Raw genomic sequence first — 21,146 nt, 5'->3', positions numbered from 1 at the left:
TAAGTTTTACAATAGATTGTTTTCTCTTGATATATTGAATATTTCTACAGTTGTTTTATTTATTTACTTAAGATATGCTAGATAATTATATGTTGGAATAAATTATAAGTAAAATAATACCCATCGATCTTCGTATTACAAATATCGTTTGGAAATATCGTTAGGTTGAAAGCGACAGACGTCTGGTCGAAACTCTCATGTGGACATAGTTGGATTGTAGTACAGTTCTAAACTGTCTGTATAGGATGACTTCAGATTATCTGTATTCATGCCTAAACTTTGAAGGAAATTTTTAGATAATGTCAAGATAATCAGGAAACGAAAGGAGATGAAAAACTTTCAAGCAAATTACGATATCTCAATCTGTACGGATGGCTCGAGAATAAATTGTGGAATGGGAGGAAGCACATATAAGTCAAATATGGCTTTGGGTTAGTTAGCTAATGAAAACTAACTTTGAGCTTCATCATCATCAAATGCATCATCAAATGCAGAAAATTATTGAATTTCTGTTATTTGCCTACACGTAAATCTTATAAAATGTTTACGAGTACATTTTAATAAAATTTTTCAAATTTTTTGTTACTTTTGTAATAAATTGAATAAAAATGCATTAAAAATTTTGAAAAACATTTTTTATATTATAAAAAATAATTTATGTATTTATTTAATTAATATTAAAAATTGAAGCCATTAAAATAAAATTCTTATTATAATTTTTTAATATATTTTAAACTAAAAATAGTTTTAAACTCAAAGTTAAAATTTATTAAGTTTTAATGAAATATTTCACAATAACTGAAATATACATCAAGATGAATTATTTTCAAATTTTTAACTTAATTAAAGTTAAATTAATATAGAATAATTCAAAATGAAAATTGTCTATTTTTAATAAAAAAAACAGCATCTAACTTTCCGGTATAAAATATAATGGAAACTCTATTGAAATGAAGAATCAATGAAACCAATCCCATTTCCTATAGTCAATTTGATTACTTAAATGGTCTACATTCGTGTGACGATTGTTGCCAATCCGCATGAAAACCAGACGATTACCAAGTGGCTGTAAATGACGGTAGTTATCAACAAGTGCACCATCTTGAGTATCCAATAGTTGACGGAAACGTGAAATCTATAAAAATAAAAAATTCATGTTAATAAAAATTAAAAATTTGAAAATTAAATGAAATAAATTTAATTCAAAAACGAAGTTACTTTTTACGTACTTGTTTTGGTGATATTGGTATTGGATCAGGATATAGTACCCATGTTACTGCTTCCGAACATGGAGGTGTTGTTAGAGAACCTGTAATAAAAATAATTTCAATTAATTTGTTTTCCACTCATTTTAATTTTTAAAATTAAGTGTTTATTTGATTTATAAAAGAATGAAACTATTAATTTGGATTTCATTATTTTTAGTTATATATTTAATCTTTTTTTTATTTGTAATAAAAGTAATAATTTCGACCATACATTTTTTAATAGATAAAGCTGCATATTTATTTTTAAATAATTTTATTATTAAAATATTAAATTTCACCAATCCTATACTTATATCAATCGCTAAACGTGTGAAACTCAGTATATAGGTACTGAAATAATTTAAAAATATTTTATTATCATATCTTATTATTTTATACTATTTCTTATTTCATTCACGTTTCATTTAATAATAAATTTCTTAAATATTTATATATACGAGTATTTTTTTCTCGCTGCTTTCCTGACATTTGAAGAGCTTTGCTATGTTAATCTTCCTTCACCTGAGCGCCCACATCATTAAGTATGCCAAGCGATACTCAAGTAATAATTGTTATACATCCTTGTCTGCCAATGATACGGTTTAGTCATTTAATTTATTTGACAAACACTTAGGCTAATCATAGGCTAATGACTTCACGATATTCGATATTGAAGTGAAATCACAGTAATTTCAGAATCAAATTAAAATTTAATTGATTTATTTTGTTTATTGACAAATGTTGGCAGATTATTTTAGACAAACTCAAGTGTATATATATATATATTTAAAGCAAAATCCAAAAAATCCAGGTAAGTAAAATTATTATATACCTGATAAAAAACTTAATATTCTTCGCATAATAAATAACATAACATTCAATTATATCCGACAGACAATAAAAATATATTAGAATAATCATATTTATGTAGTTTAATTGGAGAGAGGGAGTTTAAGATTAGTGAGCTTGAATTTTTGGAGATTGTTTTTTGTGGAATATATCACAATTCAAATCAATGACAAAAAATTTTTATCACAATATATATACTTGCATTGATATATATAATTTAGTAGTCATATCAACTATTGATATATTTAATTATTGAATAGTTATTCTCTAGGTTCGTCTATTTGCGATTCTCACACTTTAAATCATATTGCTTTTTTTATATTAATTATTATAAAACAAAAATTATTATCATCATTGTACACAAAATGCCTAACTTGTTTAGTCCAGAGAGATCTAAATAATAAATTTAATTTATTTGAGGATGGTCCTGTAGGCTTTTATAAGAAATTTGTTATTAGTTTGTTTATTAATTAAACATATGACTGCTTTCAGAAGAAATAAACAAAAGCTATTTGTAGTGAATTCATCTTTCAACAACGACTAGTTGCGATCCTTCAGAGTACTTCCATCGGATTTAAACCAAAACGTTATATTAAACGTTATGTTCATTTTTATATCGGTTCCATGCATAATACCCTCACTTAAGAAGAAAAACTTCGCTTATATTCGCACGAGCATCATAAAGTTTTTGCAATAAGTGTATTAAATAGAAATAAAAATTTAGATTTTAATTTAGTTTTTAATGATAAAAATATTAATGGGTTTATAATTATTGTAATAGTAAATAAGTATAATTATTTGATTTTAAATTAATACAGTTTAGTTTAATTGAAGATACATTTGTTTACAGTATTTTCTAAAATTTAGTTTTTTATGCATTTGGTTAAAACGTTATTGAGAATTGTAATCTTGATTTTATTTATCTTAACTTCACTAAAAGTAGATTTCCTCTTCAATAACAAAATATATTATTTCAAATTTACTTATAGATCATCTGTTTATTCGAATTCTCTAATATTAAATGTATTTCCCTTGACAAAGAATTTGCCGACTTCGATTATTCTTACCTAAAGTCAGTGAATCGTTCCTATAAGTATATGTCATTTAAGGTGAAACCCTTTAGAGTGCCTACAACTTATGTATCGGTCTGTATACTCGTATACTTTACTTTTAAACTGTTTAATTTTATAATATGATGTATCTCAACAGATACGTTTTGCTTTGTTAAAGAAAGCGACCGGTTATAAACCATTTTTATACAATATGTCAATAGATTCATGTGAGTTCCTTCGATTACCTAAAAATCCAGTTACGAGTTACTTTTATGTTACAACTTATTTCGACAATATTCAAACATGAATCACGCATGTCCTCTTTGTGTATGTAAAATGAAATATACATATTGAAATAGTTTTTAAATAGTTTATAACCGTAATATCTACTAAAAAGCTAATATCTAGCTACACCACTGTTATGGACTCACAAATATTATTTTGTTATATTTATATGACTGTGCGCTCAACGCGACTCGTTATTTCACGTTCTAGTAATAAAAATTGGTTATTAAACTCAAGCGAATTTTCGGCACTGGTACAATGGATTTTATTAAAATTTAAATACATATTAAAAACAAAACTTCAAAAAATACGAAAATGGTTGAAGATTATCAGTATCAATTAATCAATATCATTAATCGAATTTTAATTATTAAAAAATAATAAAAATACAATTTATTGATTTTAACATTTAGTTAAAAATTAAATGATCTGTGGTAGCATTCAGAAAACGTAACTCCAAAAAATTACATATTTTGTTAATAAATTATTAGAAATAATAATGGTTAAAATGATATTGAGAATTATAATCCTTCGAGTATTCCTTTTACATACAGTAATAATAAATATTTATTATTTTAATTAACAAATAAATAAATTAAATTTATTTATAGGTCATCTGTTTATTCGAATTCACAAATATTAAGTGTATGCCCATTGATAAGGAATTTGCTGACTTCGATTATTGCTACCTAAAGTCAATAAATCGTTCCTATAAATATATGTCATTAAAGGTGAAACTCTTCAAAGTGCCTATAACTAATGTTACGGTATGTATATTTTATTACGTCATAGTTATTCCATATTATAAAATTATGTATATTAACAGATACGTTATGCATTATTAAAAAAAGAGAGCGGTTATAAACCTTTTTTGTATAATAGATCTGTAGATGCTTGTGAATTTGTTAAATCACAGAAAAATCCAGTTTCGAAATACTTTCACAGCTTATTTCGAGAACATTCTAACATGAATCACACGTGTCCTTATGATGTATGTAAAGAATATATATATACACAAATAACTTTCAAATAATAAAACTTTAATAAGAATAATAACTTTCTAGCACGATTTATTTGTGGAGAAATTGGATACGAAGTTCTTGAATTCTAGATTTTCAGTCTTACCATTTCCGAGTGGAGAATACGCCGTTTATTCAACGTGGATTGCTTATAATATTCCTCGAGCCGATGTTTATATTTATGCAAAAATAACTAACTAAAATGTTTTTACTTTTATACTAACTTGAGTGACTTAAAATGGTATTGGGCATTAAGGAGAAAAAATTACTAATTATTTTATTTATTAGTGCAAGTAATGTGTTCACTTAAAAGTACGCACTAGAAATAACAGATAATAAAATATTTCTAATATATCTTAAAGTTTTGGAATCTTAGTATAAATATATTCATATAGATTACAGGACTACATTTATTATAAAAATTATTTTCGTACTTCTTTCTTAAAAGCGGCGAAAAAGTTCGCAGGTAAGTAGGTTGAAGTGGCGGCCTTGTATCCAAAAATCTCAGTTGAGCCCCATTAATGGCCCATTGTGGAACCATAGTATGCGACTAACACTGAAAAAGGTAACGACTCCTCCATTAGGTTAAGGAAAACCAACCTGATAGTTCTAACGAAAGCGTAACACAAACTGCCAATTCAAATTGTTTTACCGCAATTGCGTATTTAGAAGGGAAAGGATATTAAACGGATACTTCTCTCTTTTGACAATAATATCTGAAGATAACAGACAACAATTCTGAGAAAGACACGTTTTTTTTATTTCCTCACTAATATGTACTATAAATTTTGATCATAATAATATTGAAACATTGAAATATTGAAAAAGCTTGCAAACTTTTAAACACAACTATCAAAAAAAACCATAGAATGGTTAGTTTTAATTTTCAAACAGAGAGCGTATTTTAATAAAGCTTTTATAGCCCTAAAAGAATAATTACTTTTTATATACACATAGTTATATACATATAGATATGTTTATAAATAAAAATGCTGTTACCTCTTATTATAATTAATTTTGTATAAAAATTTCTCTTGTACATCCCCCCTGGTCATAAAACTCTAATTGATATTATAGATGTAAGTTTCCCTCTGTAATTTGTGTCATTATTTTACTATTTTATTCAGTGAACAGTAGCAAAACTTCGACAATGAAAGATGACATATTCCCTCTCCGCTTTTTCTTAGTATAATATTAGCCACACCACTGTTATAGTCATAGTTTCACGTTCTGGCGATTAGAATTGGCCGCTAGAATCAACCGATTTCTCGCTACTGGTACAATGGATTTTAATGCTATTTAAATGGATAATAAAAATATCACTTTTAAAACCACGAAAACAGTTGAAGATTATCAATATCAATTAATCAATATGACAATATTTTTAAAAAACAGTGATACTATCATTAATGGAGTTTTAATTATTAAAGAATAATAAAAATGCAGTTCAAATGATCTTAACATTCAGTTCAAAATTTAATGATCTTTCGTAACGTTCAGAATTGTAGTCTTTTGCAAAGATTCCTAAAAATTATATCTTTTGTTAATAAATTATTAGAAATAATAATGGTTCAAATGATATTGAGAATTATAATCCTTCGAGTATTCCTTTTACATACAGTAATAATAAATATTTTTTATTTTAATTAACAAATAAATAAATTAAATTTATTTATAGGTCATCTGTTTATTCGAATTCACAAATATTAAGTGTATGCCGCTTGATAAGGAATTTGCCGACTTCGATTATTGCTACCTAAAGTCAGTAAATCGTTCCTATAAATATATGTCATTAAAAGTGAAACTCTTCAAAGTGCCTATAACTAGTGTTACGGTATGTATATTTTGTTACGTTTTAGTTATTCAATATTATTAAATTATGTATATTAACAGATACGTTATGCATTATTAAAAAAAGAGAGCGGTTATAAACCTTTTTTGTATAATATATCTCTAGATGCTTGTGAATTTTTGAAATCACAGAAAAATCCAGTTACGAAATACTTTCACAGCTTTTTTCGAGAACATTCTAACATGAATCACACGTGTCCTTATGATGTATGTAAAAAAATATAAATAAGCAAATAACGTTTAAATAGCAAAATGTTAATTAAAATAATAACTTTCTAGCACGATTTAATTGTGGAGAAATTGAATACGAACTTCTTGAATTCTAGATTTTTAGTCTTACCATTTCCGAGTGGAGAATACGCTCTTTATACAACGTGGATTGCTTACAATATTCCTCGAGCCGATGTTTATGTTTATGGAAAAATAACTAACTAAAATGTTTTTACTTTTATATGAACTTAAGTAACTTAAAATGGTATTGGGCATTAAGGAAAAAAAATTACTAATTATTTCATTTATTAGTGCAAGTAATATGTTTACTTAAAAGTATTTACTAGAAGCAACAGATAATAAAATATTTCTAATGTATCTTAAAGTTTTGGAATTTTTTTTATAAATAGATTCATATATATTTTTTACGTTTATTATAAAAAATATTTTCATATATCTTTCATATATCTTGTAGATAAAGTAGAAGCGAAATTTTTGAATGATAGAACTACCTTTTTACCATTCCCGAATGGAGGTTGTGCAGTATACACAACTGGGAGTGCTTATAATGTTCCTCGTGCCGATGTTAATGTTTATGGAAGAATATATAACTAAATTCTTTGTTTTACTTTTTTAATGACATTTTTATTACTGTATAGATGAAATGAAAAATATAAAGCTATATTAATTGTTGGTAATGTATACATGTTATAAAAATTACTTATTAATTGAATGCATTTTATTAACGAATCATTTTCTTACGATGTATAAAATCTGGTTTCTTTGAATATTAGTCTAGATATTTTGTATTTTTAAAACTTTTTGTCAACACAAATAACTATCTTTTTATTTGTTTTATAGCATACTAAACAAACCTATTCGAAATGTCAAAAAACAAAAAAAATTTACCAAAACAAATCTAAAATTTTCTTGTTTGATAGACTGATATTGCATTTAGGGGCATCTATATAATAGAGTAGCTTTCAACTTTTCAAGGAAACGCATTTACATATTACTAGATATTTATCTCTTGCATTTTAAATTGGCATATGCCATCGGGGAATATTATGGTAAGCTCAGTCGGCCTTACAGTGCTACAAAAATATCGGAAATGAGATAAAATCAAAAACGTCAGCTCTTTTAGCGACATTTACCAGTTCATATAGATGTTAACTAATACGATAGAAAGAACTTTACATTTATCCTCAGCTGATGCAACAGCTTAAGTAACACTCAAGGCGTGCGCCAGAATTGCGCTCTGTCACCGCTGCTTCTCATCGCAGTTCTGGATGACATACTCGAAAAAACTGACACTGCCGGATTATGTCGACGACATCTGCATCTTGTCTCACTTCCTACAAGGCATCAAAGGTAAGCTTGAGCTCCTAGCGAAAAAGGCCAATAAAATTGGTTTAAAAATAAACTACAAATAAACCAAGTTAATGCATCTTGAAACTACCAACACCTCACCGTTCATTGCAGAAGTAGACAACAGCACAAGAACAATCGACGACGTTAATTGTTTCTCGGCAGCATCGTTACAAAGGAAGGAGGGGCAGACGATGATGTTTTAGCTCGCATTGGGAAAGTCTGTCATGCATTTTACAATATGAAGAAAATCTAATCCTCGAACTTTATCACGCATTGCACCAAGTCGCAAATCTTTAACACTAGCATCAAATCAATCCTTCTATATGGATCTGAAACGTTTAAAGTCAAAGAACGCATCCGACAGAAAATGCAAATATTTGTCAATAAATGTGTTCGTTGTATACTTTAAATTTTCTGCTCACTGTTAAGCTCACACACCGAACTTCTCACGATAATATACCAATAGAACTAGAGTTTAAAATCGGGAAGTGGTGTTGGATTCCACACGCATTTGTATAAGACAACATCTCCATTGTGAAAATGGCCTTTGAGTGGAGCCTCAAAGGTTGACGTAGACCTGGTCACTCTATTCTCGCTGAATGCTCTTGATAGACAATTATGGAAAAACTTTGACTCCACTCTATGCTTTTACTAAAAGCGAAGTCTTTACCCAATGTATTGCAGATAAATACATTGCAAATACACCAAGGAAATAATAATAATAAATATTGATAAGAAAAACAATCAGTAGCGAGGCGTCAGCTTTTTGGCAAGGTGTTCACAATTTGATCAAAACAGAAATCCAACTATAACGTATTCCCCCTACTCCTGAGTTTTGTCTTTCCACAAGCAAATAGCGTACAAGACCAACAAAACAATTTATTTAAATGTTCGCAGCCTGTGATCCACTGGTTTTTATGGTAAATAGCTGTATGATAACGGCGATTTACCACAGATTTCGACATTTTTACATCAGGTACCAAATTCTTCATATCTGGAGTTGGTCTATTCATTTCATGCATTAAAATCTTTTTTTCAGAAGATCGTTTAAAAAAAGATATTTGAATCAAATCTTTAATCACACATTTATCCATTTCTAAATATTATTTTTCACTTAAAATTTCTTTAATTTTTTTCTTTACTTTTATCATTTGCTAGTATAAAATTGCAATAATGACTTTGTTTTTGGTTTATTTCCAACCTCTACATAAAAGAAAGCAACTCTCATACATTCATTTACTCTTTTACTTTGTATTTGCTATGCACGGTTCAGTTTTTTAACTGAACCATTTGCTCATATAAAACGGCAACCGTGACTTTGATTGTTTTTGCACGCTTTGTATGAACTTATGGTTCACTTTTGTCGATTGAATCTCTAGTCAAATGTAACATAATTTGGTTCCCAATGTGAATGTTATTTCATTTGCATGCTTTGTAAGCAGCGCGGTGCAGTTTTTATTCTGAACCTTAGTATATTTTAAGAGGAATGTGTTTTCTCTTTTATTAACTATAAGAAATGTTGAGTGTAACTAACATATGTATGTGTGATTTTGTTTGTATTGTACGTTTTGTGTTTATGTTAATCTGTTTGCAAAAGTATTATAAAAAATGTTAAGTAGCAAAATAGCAAATTTTTTACCTAATAAAAAAAAAAGATCTAAAAAGAAAGCTTTGTTAAGGTGTTCAGTGAACACTCTGCACCACTCGACGCCTCGCCTCTGAAAACAATATATATAACCAATTAATTGCTGAAGTTTATTATTCTAATAAACATTATTAAAAATTTAGGAAATCAATACTAACATCACAGATATAATGCGTGGCTCGGATTTACGCGTTTCGGATTACGCATGGGAAATTCACAAAGTCACGCAAAATAAATGCGTTATCATGTAAGATTCAATAAACCAATTAATTGATTTTATATTTTAGAATTGCGTTAAAAAATAACAACTTTTCAAAGTTTTACAACAAATTTTTTAAATTGATTAATAATTTATAGTAAGTAAATTAGACTTCATTGACGTTATGCTAATGAGCTTAATTGAGTATCTCACTGCGTATACGTAATTTAACTTTTGTTTTGTTTTGTTTTTATTTTATTTTGAACAAACAAAATAGAGTGCAAAAATTTAACAAATATTTGCGAATAATCTCTGTTATTTATTTATATTTTTTTTATTTGGCTTATCAATTAAAAGAACTTATGTCATACATTAAATACAATAAGAAAATTATCAACACAAATAAATTAAAATAAATCAAAATTGATTAAACTTTGAGTTTTTTGGCAGTTGAAAGAAAGAAAAATAGTAGTTCTCTATTTTGACCAAAAAAAAGAAACAATTTTTTTTGTAATAAAATTTGACTAGCAACAAACATTTTAAAAATAATTAATAACAAAAAAAAAATTTAAAAAATCAATTAACAACAATTTAATTGGGAGTTTGCAAAATAATTTCAAATAAACGTTCAGAATTCCTTTCGATATACTTTTGTTAGTACGAGATGTACTTCAAATTGGACAGTACTCTGCGGACAATCTTGCGAAGACAGGATCTACCATGAAAATTTCTGGGTCGACACCATATTGTGGTCTACAATTAGGTCTCTTATCGATAAATAGTTTTCAGCCGAGAGAGGTCGCTACTGGCGCAACATTCCAGGTAACCATCGGGCTAAAGAGCTTGTTTATCCCTACAATTGTAGGAAGGTATCCTTCTTCAGCAGAACAGAGTTGAGTTTACCGGTAGGATACTAAACGAGTCACCGTGGACTGCGTTATCATCTTAATAAAATGGGTCTATCCGAAGAGATGGATTGTTGACTCTGCTTGGAAACAGACGAGACTTCCAGTCACATTCTCTGTGACTGCCCAGCAATGTTCTGAGCCAGGGAGAAGTCACTGGGTCGAGAACTACTCTCCCCTTCTGGCATTAAGAGGTCCTCAACGGCTGACATTCTGGTTTTCATTCGATTAGGGTCTGTTGCAGCACAAAAGATTAACCATGACGGCAGTGCTTCGCTCCGTTGGGAGCCGGTACCCTCTTTATTTCTTTTCAAACAATAGCTATTTGTAGTCAAATCATCTATTAAAAACAATTTGCTGATGGATGGACAAAATATTGTAAAAATTAATTACTTACACTACTAAAATAGTGTTTTCCATTAAAAAAATATACCCTTCTAATTAAAAAAAATTACTTAATTACCCTCCTTTTTTATGTAAGTGAATCACTTTTATCATTGAAAATAATGAATATATTATTAAATTATTATATGATCCATTTCAATATTTAGAGTTCTCCTATAAAAAATCGATAAATTTAAATAATTTCAATAAAAAAAAAATATTGATGTTTTCTTGCCGAGAATAACGTGTCTTTATGACGAAAAGAAACTATTTAAAACTTAGACGGATTCGAATAGCAAAGAAAAGACAAGAACAAAAATTTAGTTAATTTAATAAAATTTAACCATACCATTAAGTTAATCAAACCGGCGTGTGTCGCATATAGCAAAGCTGCTAATTCTACTATCCAAATGCTACAAATTGCTCAAAATTAGGCTCTCCGAAGAAATCGTCAAAGTGCCATGCTATATCTACATAAATAAGATGCTAAGAGACCTCATTAAAAAATACATAAGAGACAGAGCCCTGAAGCTATACGCGAAAACTGACAGGCTGTCACTAGCCTGTCTAGCACTATCTAATATCAGAGCAGTCACTAGTCGTACGAGACGTTATGCAGATCTCAGATCAGTTATCGAATAACCAGCGAAGCTTGTGAGGAATACATAAATTAGTCAAAGAAATGAAAGGAATTTTGTAGAAATGCCACAGCTAAGAAAGAATGAAAGTGCCTGGTCGGAAGGACCTCAACATAAGTCCTGGTATCACTACAGATTTAACAGGTCTTTGATGATGTGAGCCAGTCAACACTATGTTTTTACAGTGTATCAATTTTTTAAATTGAAAAAGTTTATATTTTGGTATCAGAAATCAGAAATCAAGTTTTCTATATACTTTACATATTCTCAAAAAAATAAAAAAAATAAATTTGTTTGAATTGAAAATTAAACTGCTATATACGCTTTTGAAAATTAAATATTCTCAAAGGATATCCATAAAAATTTATTTATGAATCCTTTCGATAGATATTAGTATTTGCTATATAATAAATACAAAATTGAATCCCTTATTAATTTGCTAAATTAAGTTAAATTATTTAACTTACCTTTATATGTGTAAAACTTGTCCACATCAACGGTGTTTATCAATGAAGAAAGTGAGAAGGTCACATTTAAATTGATCTCATTACTTGCATCCGGTATCAAATGTAAATGATGGCATATTGTTGTTAAACCAGGACCTTCATCTTCATCTAACTGCAAAATTGGAATAAGAAAATTTTACTTTTTGCAACAATTTCCAAAAAATTAAATAAAATATTAAAGTATCTAGAAATGAAATATGTGCTCAATGCAATGCGGAATTATAAGAAGAAGAAAAGGAATTGAATGAAATGAAATTTCCGGCAGACTAAATAAGCTCACATTGAAAAAGAATCCCAGCACAGCTGCACCATCTGCATAATCTAATGCCTCAGCCAATGTGGCATATTTCTTGTTTCGGTGTACAATGTGCATTTCCATTGTATAACGAATATCGTTGACAACATGCTCAGCGCCTCGATTGTTCTTATCGCCCCAATGGAAGTGTATGCCTTCCACCTCGAATTCACCCGGCAGCTTTCCACCGCGCACATAAGGCATAAATTCACCGTTTTTCAGTTCGGTCGCATTCAGCTTGGGTATGGTAATTGATACTGTGATGTTTCAGGAAAAAGGTAGAAAATATATTAAAAGAAATATTAAATTAAACAGGCTAATGCATGCTGGCTTAAGCCCTAAACAGTAGCCCTAAATTGTTGTTTTAATTTTGTACTGTTTACGCACCCCGCTACGCGCACACACGGATGCTCATAAACATAATTAGTTTATGTTACTAATTAAAACAAATATTGTTTTAGGCTAAGGAGTAAGTATTTCAGATATACATACCTGTGTGTCCGTTGTTTAATATTTTAAGTGGGTGTGGCAACAAATTGTGGTAACCTATCATATCGATAGCTGGCATATACAGTGGTATGGTCTGTCGAAAAGTGAATAAAATTGTTTTTTATTTTTTTAAAAATTAAAAGGTGCTAAGGAATTATTTTACGATACGATAATACAATACTTTATACGTTTTTAGTCTTATAAATATAGTAACACAATTATAATCGAACCTCTTAATTTAATTTTTAATCAAATAAATATTTTTAATGTAGACGTTACTCTTTTCACAAATATAAGAAAATAATTTTAATATTTATTATCAGCAGTAATAGGCTTCAATTTTCTGAATAAATGAAATTGTTAGAATAAGTGAAAATATATAAATAAAATACGATAAATACAATTTCATTTAGGTTAGGTTATACCGACGATCCCTACTGGATTCACTTAGACCCATTGGCACAATGTGTAACTCAAGGTTTAAAACCACCTAGAACTTCTGGCGATGCATAAATTGCTATTTAATGTCAGGTCCTGTAATTGGTCAAAGTCCCCAAGAAAGGGGGTCCTAGAGTATTAAATTGCCGCCATGCATGAGCTGGGCAAAAACAAAGAAGATAAGAGGCACTCTCATCATCTTCCTCGGAGATATTCATTTAGTTGCTTAAAATAACAACTAAAGGAATAACTAATAGATCATAACTTATTTAAATCCGTGGTAGCGCAGTAGTCTAGGTAACCGCTAGGCTAAAGAGATCATTCATCTTTATGCATGTTGTAAGGCAGACTTTATTAATACAATAGAGCTGAATTTGTAGACAAGTTTTTGAACGGACCACCTTGGTCTGTTTTATTATCTCAATAAAAGGGCTCTATCTTAACAATTTTTATTATTAAAAGTTTAACGCCGGAATTCACGCAGCAGCTGGTATCACGACCAGAAAAGTCCTATTGTACCAATTTCAATATTAATTACAAAAAGCCCTTTAAAGCTTTGTGAATAAAGTGCAGAACTAAATCTGAAGCTCTTAATCGCTTCTGGTTACAGAAATTACATATGAAACAAGTTTCTTCTGTGCGTTATTAAAGCTGAACGGTCACAAATAATATTTATAGTAGTTTCATTATCTTCAAGGCATAATCTGCATTCCGAATTAACAGATAGTCGTAGTTTATGAAGGTGATATTTTAGGTCATAATGACCTGTAATGAAACTCATTATGAACCTTAAATCACATTTTGAGAATTTAAGAATGTTTTTGTAGAAGTACGATTTTATCAGTGCTTCGTTTTGTCTAAGTACTCCAGCCGCATATGATTTTCCCTCTCCTTGATCATTTGTTTTGTACTGGCCCAGTTTAACCCACAAAAGTGTTGAGGGTCTGTGAAAGTAGTTTTTGATGCAGTTCTGGCTAGCTTATCAGCTTGTTCATTTCTCAAAACTACCCTGTGACACGGAACCGAAACAATTAAGTATTGTCTCTGTCTCACAATAGGTCTAATTTACTTGGAAGTAGATGATATCACAAATCACATTCTTTGTAACTGTCTTGATAGAATGGGAATATTTCGCCGTGAACTTCAAACCTCTTGTAATATTAGGAAATTTTACAACGGAATACAGCCCGTTCATTTTTTGAAGAGCTTAGTGTATTTTTTTGTTACTGGACTTAAGCAATTGCTTACGTGTGTATTGTAATTATACTTCACGTGCTTTTAGATACACTTTAATAAAATAATATACTTAGTTTCTAAATTTACAATTCAAATAACATTTAATTAATTAAAAATAAAAAAATATTGGAAATAATTACTTTGCTTGAATGAACTGCAATCGGTGATTGCGTTTTACCCGCACAGTGTCCATGATGTCTTGCCCAACGTCGTTGATTCGGTTCTGAGTAACCGAAACGGTGACCATCAACTCCAAGTCCTAAAAAATGTGAAAGATAAAAAAATGTTGAATTTTATTTAGTGTAATGCATTATAAAACATTGTTAAATAATTTATTATATCTTATATATTTTTTTTTTTTTGCTTTACTTAGCTAATGACAAAGCAAATATTATAAAGCTACTTGCATGTATCTTATCTAGAAACTAACTCATCTCCGATAACAAAATCTAGACAATTAGACAGTATTATTGATATTAAAATTCCCACGCCTAAACTATACTTTACACAAAAATCCATTAATAAATATTATTTAATACTTTTTCAAAACCTTCATGTATGTCAACATATTATATAAAAAATAACTAACAATTATTGTAACTTAATTTGTGACAGTTGTGTTTAGATAGTTTCAAGTTATTATATACTAGAAATTCCGAACGAAAATATTAATTTAAACTCACGATTTCTTGCTTACTTAGAATTTGTTTATATTTTTTTTTATAAAATTTTACAACAAATTTATTAACATTTATCTCGAATTTCGTTTTTTAATTTATTAATTTTTTTTTTTGTGTGTTATGAATTCAATAAAAGTGTTTGTTTAAATTATAGCACGCTTTTAATGATAAAATCATATATATATGTAATACATATATAATACATATTTTTATATTTATTTGTATTTAATATATATATCTATCTATCTTCTAAAAATAATTTACAATCACGTGAAAGTATTTAGTTTTTTTTTTTCAATGTTTGAAATAAGCTCAGTGGCTTGTGTTAATATTTTTATTAAATAAAATTAATCGAAAATTTTTGAGATGACAAATATGTTTTACAAATAAAATAGGTTTTTCTAAATGTAATTTATTAAATCATATATATCATAAATAATAGTCAACCAGTTGGGACTTTCGTTTAAATTTCAAGCAAAACGGCTTGCCAGACTTATTTATGCGCTTTGCTTAGTTATTTTACTTAATTTGCTTAGTTATTTGACTTAATTTAAGTATGAAGGCCGAGTATCAAATTTCTTAACATTGACCAAAAAATATTAGAAAAGTAAATATTTTTGCAAAAAATTATTATTATTATTATTTTAAGTATAAAAATTTTTATGTTACATAGAAACATTCCTAATAATATTTGAAATAAGGTGTCAATTGAAGAGATAGTATGTAGTAAATATCAAGATATTATTTAATATAGTAAGAATTTTAAGTTACCGAAGTTATTTCAAAATCACATAAATTTTTTAAAATTCAAATATTCGCATAAAAAATAGTAATCATATTTTTTAAAAGTAGTGTGGGAATGCCTTCAACTTCTCAAAGATCTTACTGAAGGGAACAGGGTTCACTTAATAAGGATTCCAGAACACAGCGTATTTGAAGAAAACGAGGCCAAAGATTAAATTGGACCAAAACTATTCTGCGACCCTAGTATTCTCAAACTTAAAATTAAAGATTGGATGAAAAAAGCAGCTTAGACTAATTGGTTTAACGTAATGGCCTACAGACAAGCTAAAGAATTCATGCCAAATCGATCAAAAGCCAAAACTAGGGAGCTACTAATGCTGAACAGAAAAGGCATTCGACTTGTGACAGAGATTCTCACTGATTATTGCGGAGTTAAGAAACATCTATCAAATCTAGATATTTCAAGCGACGATAGTTGCATACTTTGTCACGATGAAGAGAAAACAGCAAAACACATTCTGGATTACTATAATAGTCTTTGCGGGACTCAGACTTCGGTACTTATCAACTGTCTAATATCATTGCACTTAGATTTAGGATAGAGTAGAAATAGAGTCAATAGTGATCTGTTAAGAGCTTTTTATGTTATTTCTTTCCACGTAGCAAACAGCCCATTTTTAACGTATTTTAATCAAATCCATATTAAGCAAAGATGACCAGATCTTCAAATAGAACACTTATGCTAATCGAATGATTGCAAGTAATTAAAAATATTCAGTGAAGTGAAGTGAAGTGAACTTTGTTTGATTTTTCCTGGTAGGAGTATCGACTATTTTAATAATACTATAGTTTTTCTATTTTATGAGGATAAAATTGAAAAAATTTTAGCTATACTAATTTGTCAAGAGCTTTTAGTAGTTTTCGTATAAGCTTTTAGTAACTCCAAGAGCATAATTTCATTCAAGTTTGTGACATAGCATATGTTAGGATAATATGAAAAATTTTCATTTTAGTGACATCGCCAGTAAATATAATAAAAAGAAGATTCATTGATCTTTTATAATACGCCGTCCAGTACTGTTACAATTACCAATAGAAATATAAAATGGCGTTCTATATACCAGGATAGATATTAACAGCTTAATTTCCTTTAAGCGGACGTTACAGTATACATTCGTAAACAACTTATAGATGAAATCAATGATTTTTCTCCTATATATTATGGTGTTTAAGCTTTGTGATATAGTTTATGTTTTCAATGTGTTCAAATCACGCTCAAAGTCAATAATAGCGAGCATTAAAAGGATCTTCACTCTGTGGATATGGGCTCAAGATGCGTCAATGTGCTCCAATCACATAAAATTTGAACAACAGTCCTTATATCCGCGACTAAGACTAGAACACTGTGATTACTTCTATCTTATAAGTGCTTAAATATACAAATACCATTCACATACTCATGCTATATAAAATATCAAGTCAATCTAATGTAATTAAAATCTTACAATCATTTATTTAATTTTAACTAATAACATTAAACATAGATACAATATAAATAGTTGATATAGACACAAATTTTATTATCAATATTAAAAAATTAAAAAAAAGATACATATTAATAATAATAAATCTCTATAGTTGCAGTAATAATACTCTAGATTATACGTTAGTTATGAAAACAATTATTTTATAATCATTATCATAGAGTAAAATATTTAATTATTTAAAAAAAATATCTCTCAAATATTTTGCATAAAACATTAGTAAAGATACCAAAAATTTTTAAATATTTTATCTAAAAATAACAATTGGTCCAACTAAATATCTCAGCAAGAAGATACACTGTGGTTTGATATTTATGAAAAAATTATCTAATAAAAGTTTGATACCAGTATTTGAAAAAAATCATTAAAATTCCAAACAAATTTTATGACTTTGTTATAAGTATAATATGTTCTTCAGCCGGAATTTTAAAAAGTTATTTTTAAAAAAATTTCATCTTATGAACAAATATTTTCATATATTATCATGCGACTAGTATTATTTAATAAATATTTTTTTAAGAATTTTTTATACACGATATTTTTTCAAGAATTAAGTAATATTAATCAATAGAAGATCATTGTCATATCAATGTTTATCTGACTAAAATAGAATTTAAAAAGTCACAGAGGCTTCAGTACACGCAACCAATTCTGACAGAAGTCATCCTCTGTTATAATCTTATAGCTTGAAATGCGTCCAAAATGAGAATTTTATTCCTACAAAAGTTGTGGTAATTGGAAGGTGAAAGAAATCAATATGCTCCTTGCCTATTTATAACCAGCGTATAGTAAGAAAAAGTTAAGTCTTATTGAATCCTATATTACCAATAGGTTTATAGCATGCTTAAATTAGACGGTTTAAAACAAATGAAAACAATGACCCTTAAGTTAGGTTAGATAAAGTAAATGTAACTATGTCGCTGTGACATATTTGTACCTATTATCCCGTTGTGCTATCATAGAATCATAACTTAGACAACCGTTTCCAATCCCCGTAAAAGCAACCGTTAAACCCTATAATTCTCAAGATGAAAGATGAGTTTATTTTCAAAATTTCTTCAGAGTATATAGAAATGATATCAACATAAAAACCGGGAAGAATAATAATTAAAATCGGTTCGTGTTGCATAAAAAATTCCGAATGAAAATCCACAGAATAAGAGATCTACCACCAACTTACCAAGGAAGTAAAAAAAAGACGACTGTCCCAAAGATGGCTAGATAAAGTAATAGATCACTTACTATTAATACACAATAACAGCATGAAAATTAAATTAAAAAATCAACAAAAAATGTGATTGATCTTACAATAGAGTTTAGGAAAAAAGAATAAAATGTGCCATTTTGAAAACCTCTTTTTAAAGTTAAGATATTTTTAATAGAATAGATAATGGTACACTGTAAGCTATGAGTTATATTGTATCAAGACAAGTAGGATTGAATTAATCTAAAGATTAAAGAGTTATAAAAGCCAGCTTGAGTTTTATCTCTTTACATCTAAAAACCCTTCGAGAGTAAGAGTGGGAGATACGGTAATAAACTGAAAGGATAGCATTAAATATCTAGGCATCACGGTCGACAAACAATTCACATGGCTTAAACATGTTCAACTGAAAAGAAGTAGCTGTGCCAAAATTCTTCATTACCTCCACCCGCGATAGAAAAGCAATGATAATCTCAATGACAAGAACAGGAAGCTGATATATAACCAAATAATTCGACCATCACTTCCATATGGGTGTATAGTGTTCAGTATGGCATCAAACATTACTATTCGCTAGGTAAAAATTGCACAAATTCTGGCTCTGAAAAGACTTTTCAAGGTGCCATGGTACATTAGGACGAATGACATCCACAGGGATCTCAAGGTTGATCTGATCAAAAAATACATAAAGGATAGAGCTCGGAAACTATTTACAAAAACCAACAGTCTTACTAACACTGCGTTATCAAATCTCAGAATGGTTACAGGCTCCTCGGGGAGATATGCAGATCTGAGGTCAATTATTACTTAGTTTGATGAAATGATAAACAATAATCCAGTCAAGGCATAGAAAGAGGTTATGAAGAAACCTCGCAATTAGTAGAGAGTAAAAGTGCTCAAGTGCACTGACTCAACTAACCTTAACATATTAATTAAATTAAATTGCATTAAATACAAAAATACATACATTTAAAATACTATATCTATATTTTGATAATCATGTGTTCAAATTATTATTATATTAGTTTGTATTGGACTACATCAGTCTTAAAGAACTTAAAAATTCATTTGTTTTCCTTGAAAAAAAGGTTGCGAATTTGAAAAAAAAATTATATTTTTAAAAAAAAATTATTTTGCTTAACTTTATAAGTTTTATTTACATTTAAAATGCTATATCTATATTTTGATAATCATGTGTTCAAATTATTATTATATTAGTTTGTATTGGACTACATCAGTCTTAAAGAACTTAAAAAATTATTAGTTTTCCTTGAAAAAAAGGTTGCGAATATGAAAAAAAAAATTATATTTTTAAAAAAAATTATTTTGCTTTACTTTATAAGTTTTATTTACATTCAAAATGCTATATCTATATTTTGATAATCATGTGTTCAAATTATTATTATATTAGTTTGTATTGGACTACATCAGTCTTAAAAAACCATTTGTTTTCCTCGCAAAAATGTTGCGAATTTAAAGAAAAAAATTATATTTTTTAAACCCATAATTGATATGTCATTCTTTATAGTTATATTATTTTTGCACTTACTTATCAAGTCATTTGATATATCTTATAAAATAAATAAATAAGTTAGCTTAGTTATCACATGATCACTGATGAAAAAAAAATGTGCAGAAATTTGCTTTATACTTGCAATTTATTTTTTTATTATTTTATTTTTTTTTTTTTGTATTTACCCTGATATGTCACGAAAATGATAGCGAACACTAAGCTCAATAAATGCTGCATTTTAAATTTTCACGAAAAACACTTTTCAATTTTCTTTTGAAACCTGCCAGCATGTGACCTCCAGCGCAACAGTCACCAACAGTCACGGTGCAAATAGAAAATCCCGTATCAGCAAAAAACACAACCGGCAGAAAAACTTGAGTTTATTGTCTCGAATTATTTGGACGACTGCACCGCCAGCACCACGCGACCAAGTCACAAACTCCACTAAACCGTACGAGAACTTTTTAGTTGCAAAAATAAAAAAAAAATTTTAAAAAAACAGTAAAGCAAATAACAACAACAACAACGACGACGGCTACTAAAAGAGTGTGAAGTAACTTAACGCATGCTAGGCCGATAACGAAACCGAAATCAATTAAAATGCGAAAATTAAGTCTTCAAGCCGAACTATCGATCGCTTGACATTCGCGCGGTGCTAAACGAACAGTAAAAACTCATCCAAAATTTCCGTCGATGGTTGCTGGCCGATACTTGGTAATTGATTTGGTTAATTTGCAAAATCAACGAGCAACGACTCGTTGCAACTGATTAGTTTCGTTAACAACGAGTATCTTCTGCTGCGGATGTTGCCGCGAGTAACTACAGAGATAGCGCCCAAGAGA

General features: G+C 28.7%; 2 protein-coding genes across 3 annotated transcripts; one reads left to right on the top strand and one right to left on the bottom strand.

Moving 5' to 3' along the window:
- Positions 1 to 903: 903 nt before the first annotated feature.
- Positions 904 to 20,783, bottom strand: LOC119680325 (carbonic anhydrase 7-like). 2 transcript variants are annotated; one of them, XM_038093089.1, is made up of 7 exons: positions 20,490 to 20,783; positions 14,760 to 14,878; positions 12,949 to 13,039; positions 12,442 to 12,713; positions 12,123 to 12,273; positions 1,230 to 1,309; positions 904 to 1,135 (listed from the first exon to the last, which is right to left on the bottom strand). In XM_038093089.1, exons 1-7 carry the CDS (start codon positions 20,539 to 20,541, stop codon positions 959 to 961), a joined length of 942 nt encoding a protein of 313 aa, XP_037949017.1. In that variant the 5' UTR covers positions 20,542 to 20,783; the 3' UTR covers positions 904 to 958. The 2 variants fall into 2 exon arrangements, with proteins under 2 accessions (XP_037949017.1, XP_037949018.1); XM_038093090.1 differs by lacking the exon at positions 20,490 to 20,783 and adding an exon at positions 15,209 to 15,275.
- Positions 3,603 to 9,780, top strand: LOC119682476. Its single transcript, XM_038095927.1, has 6 exons — positions 3,603 to 3,686; positions 4,045 to 4,200; positions 6,131 to 6,286; positions 6,346 to 6,510; positions 6,583 to 6,714; positions 9,673 to 9,780. The coding sequence occupies exons 1-6, from the start codon at positions 3,603 to 3,605 to the stop codon at positions 9,778 to 9,780; spliced, it is 801 nt and encodes a 266-aa protein (XP_037951855.1).
- Positions 20,784 to 21,146: the final 363 nt, after the last annotated feature.

This window comes from Teleopsis dalmanni, chromosome 2 (genome assembly GCF_002237135.1).
Source record: "Teleopsis dalmanni isolate 2A chromosome 2, ASM223713v2, whole genome shotgun sequence".
Lineage (NCBI taxonomy): Eukaryota > Metazoa > Arthropoda > Insecta > Diptera > Diopsidae > Teleopsis > Teleopsis dalmanni.
This window is presented reverse-complemented; position numbering and strand designations above follow the sequence as displayed.

Bases quoted from the DNA above. Each gene is read 5' to 3' on its own strand.
- LOC119682476 (XM_038095927.1), top strand. From the start codon at position 3,603: ATGACTGTGCGCTCAACGCGACTCGTTATTTCACGTTCTAGTAATAAA. The intron at 3,687-4,044 runs GTACAATGGATT...ATTTATTTATAG, and splicing joins CAAGCGAATTTTCGGCACTG to GTCATCTGTTTATTCGAATT. The intron at 4,201-6,130 runs GTATGTATATTT...ATTTATTTATAG, and splicing joins TGCCTATAACTAATGTTACG to GTCATCTGTTTATTCGAATT.
- LOC119680325 (XM_038093089.1), bottom strand. From the start codon at position 20,541: ATGCAGCATTTATTGAGCTTAGTGTTCGCTATCATTTTCGTGACATAT. The intron at 13,040-14,759 runs GTAATTATTTCC...ACTTTTCGACAG, and splicing joins TTGCAGTTCATTCAAGCAAA to ACCATACCACTGTATATGCC. The intron at 1,136-1,229 runs GTACGTAAAAAG...TTATTTTTATAG, and splicing joins TACCAATATCACCAAAACAA to ATTTCACGTTTCCGTCAACT.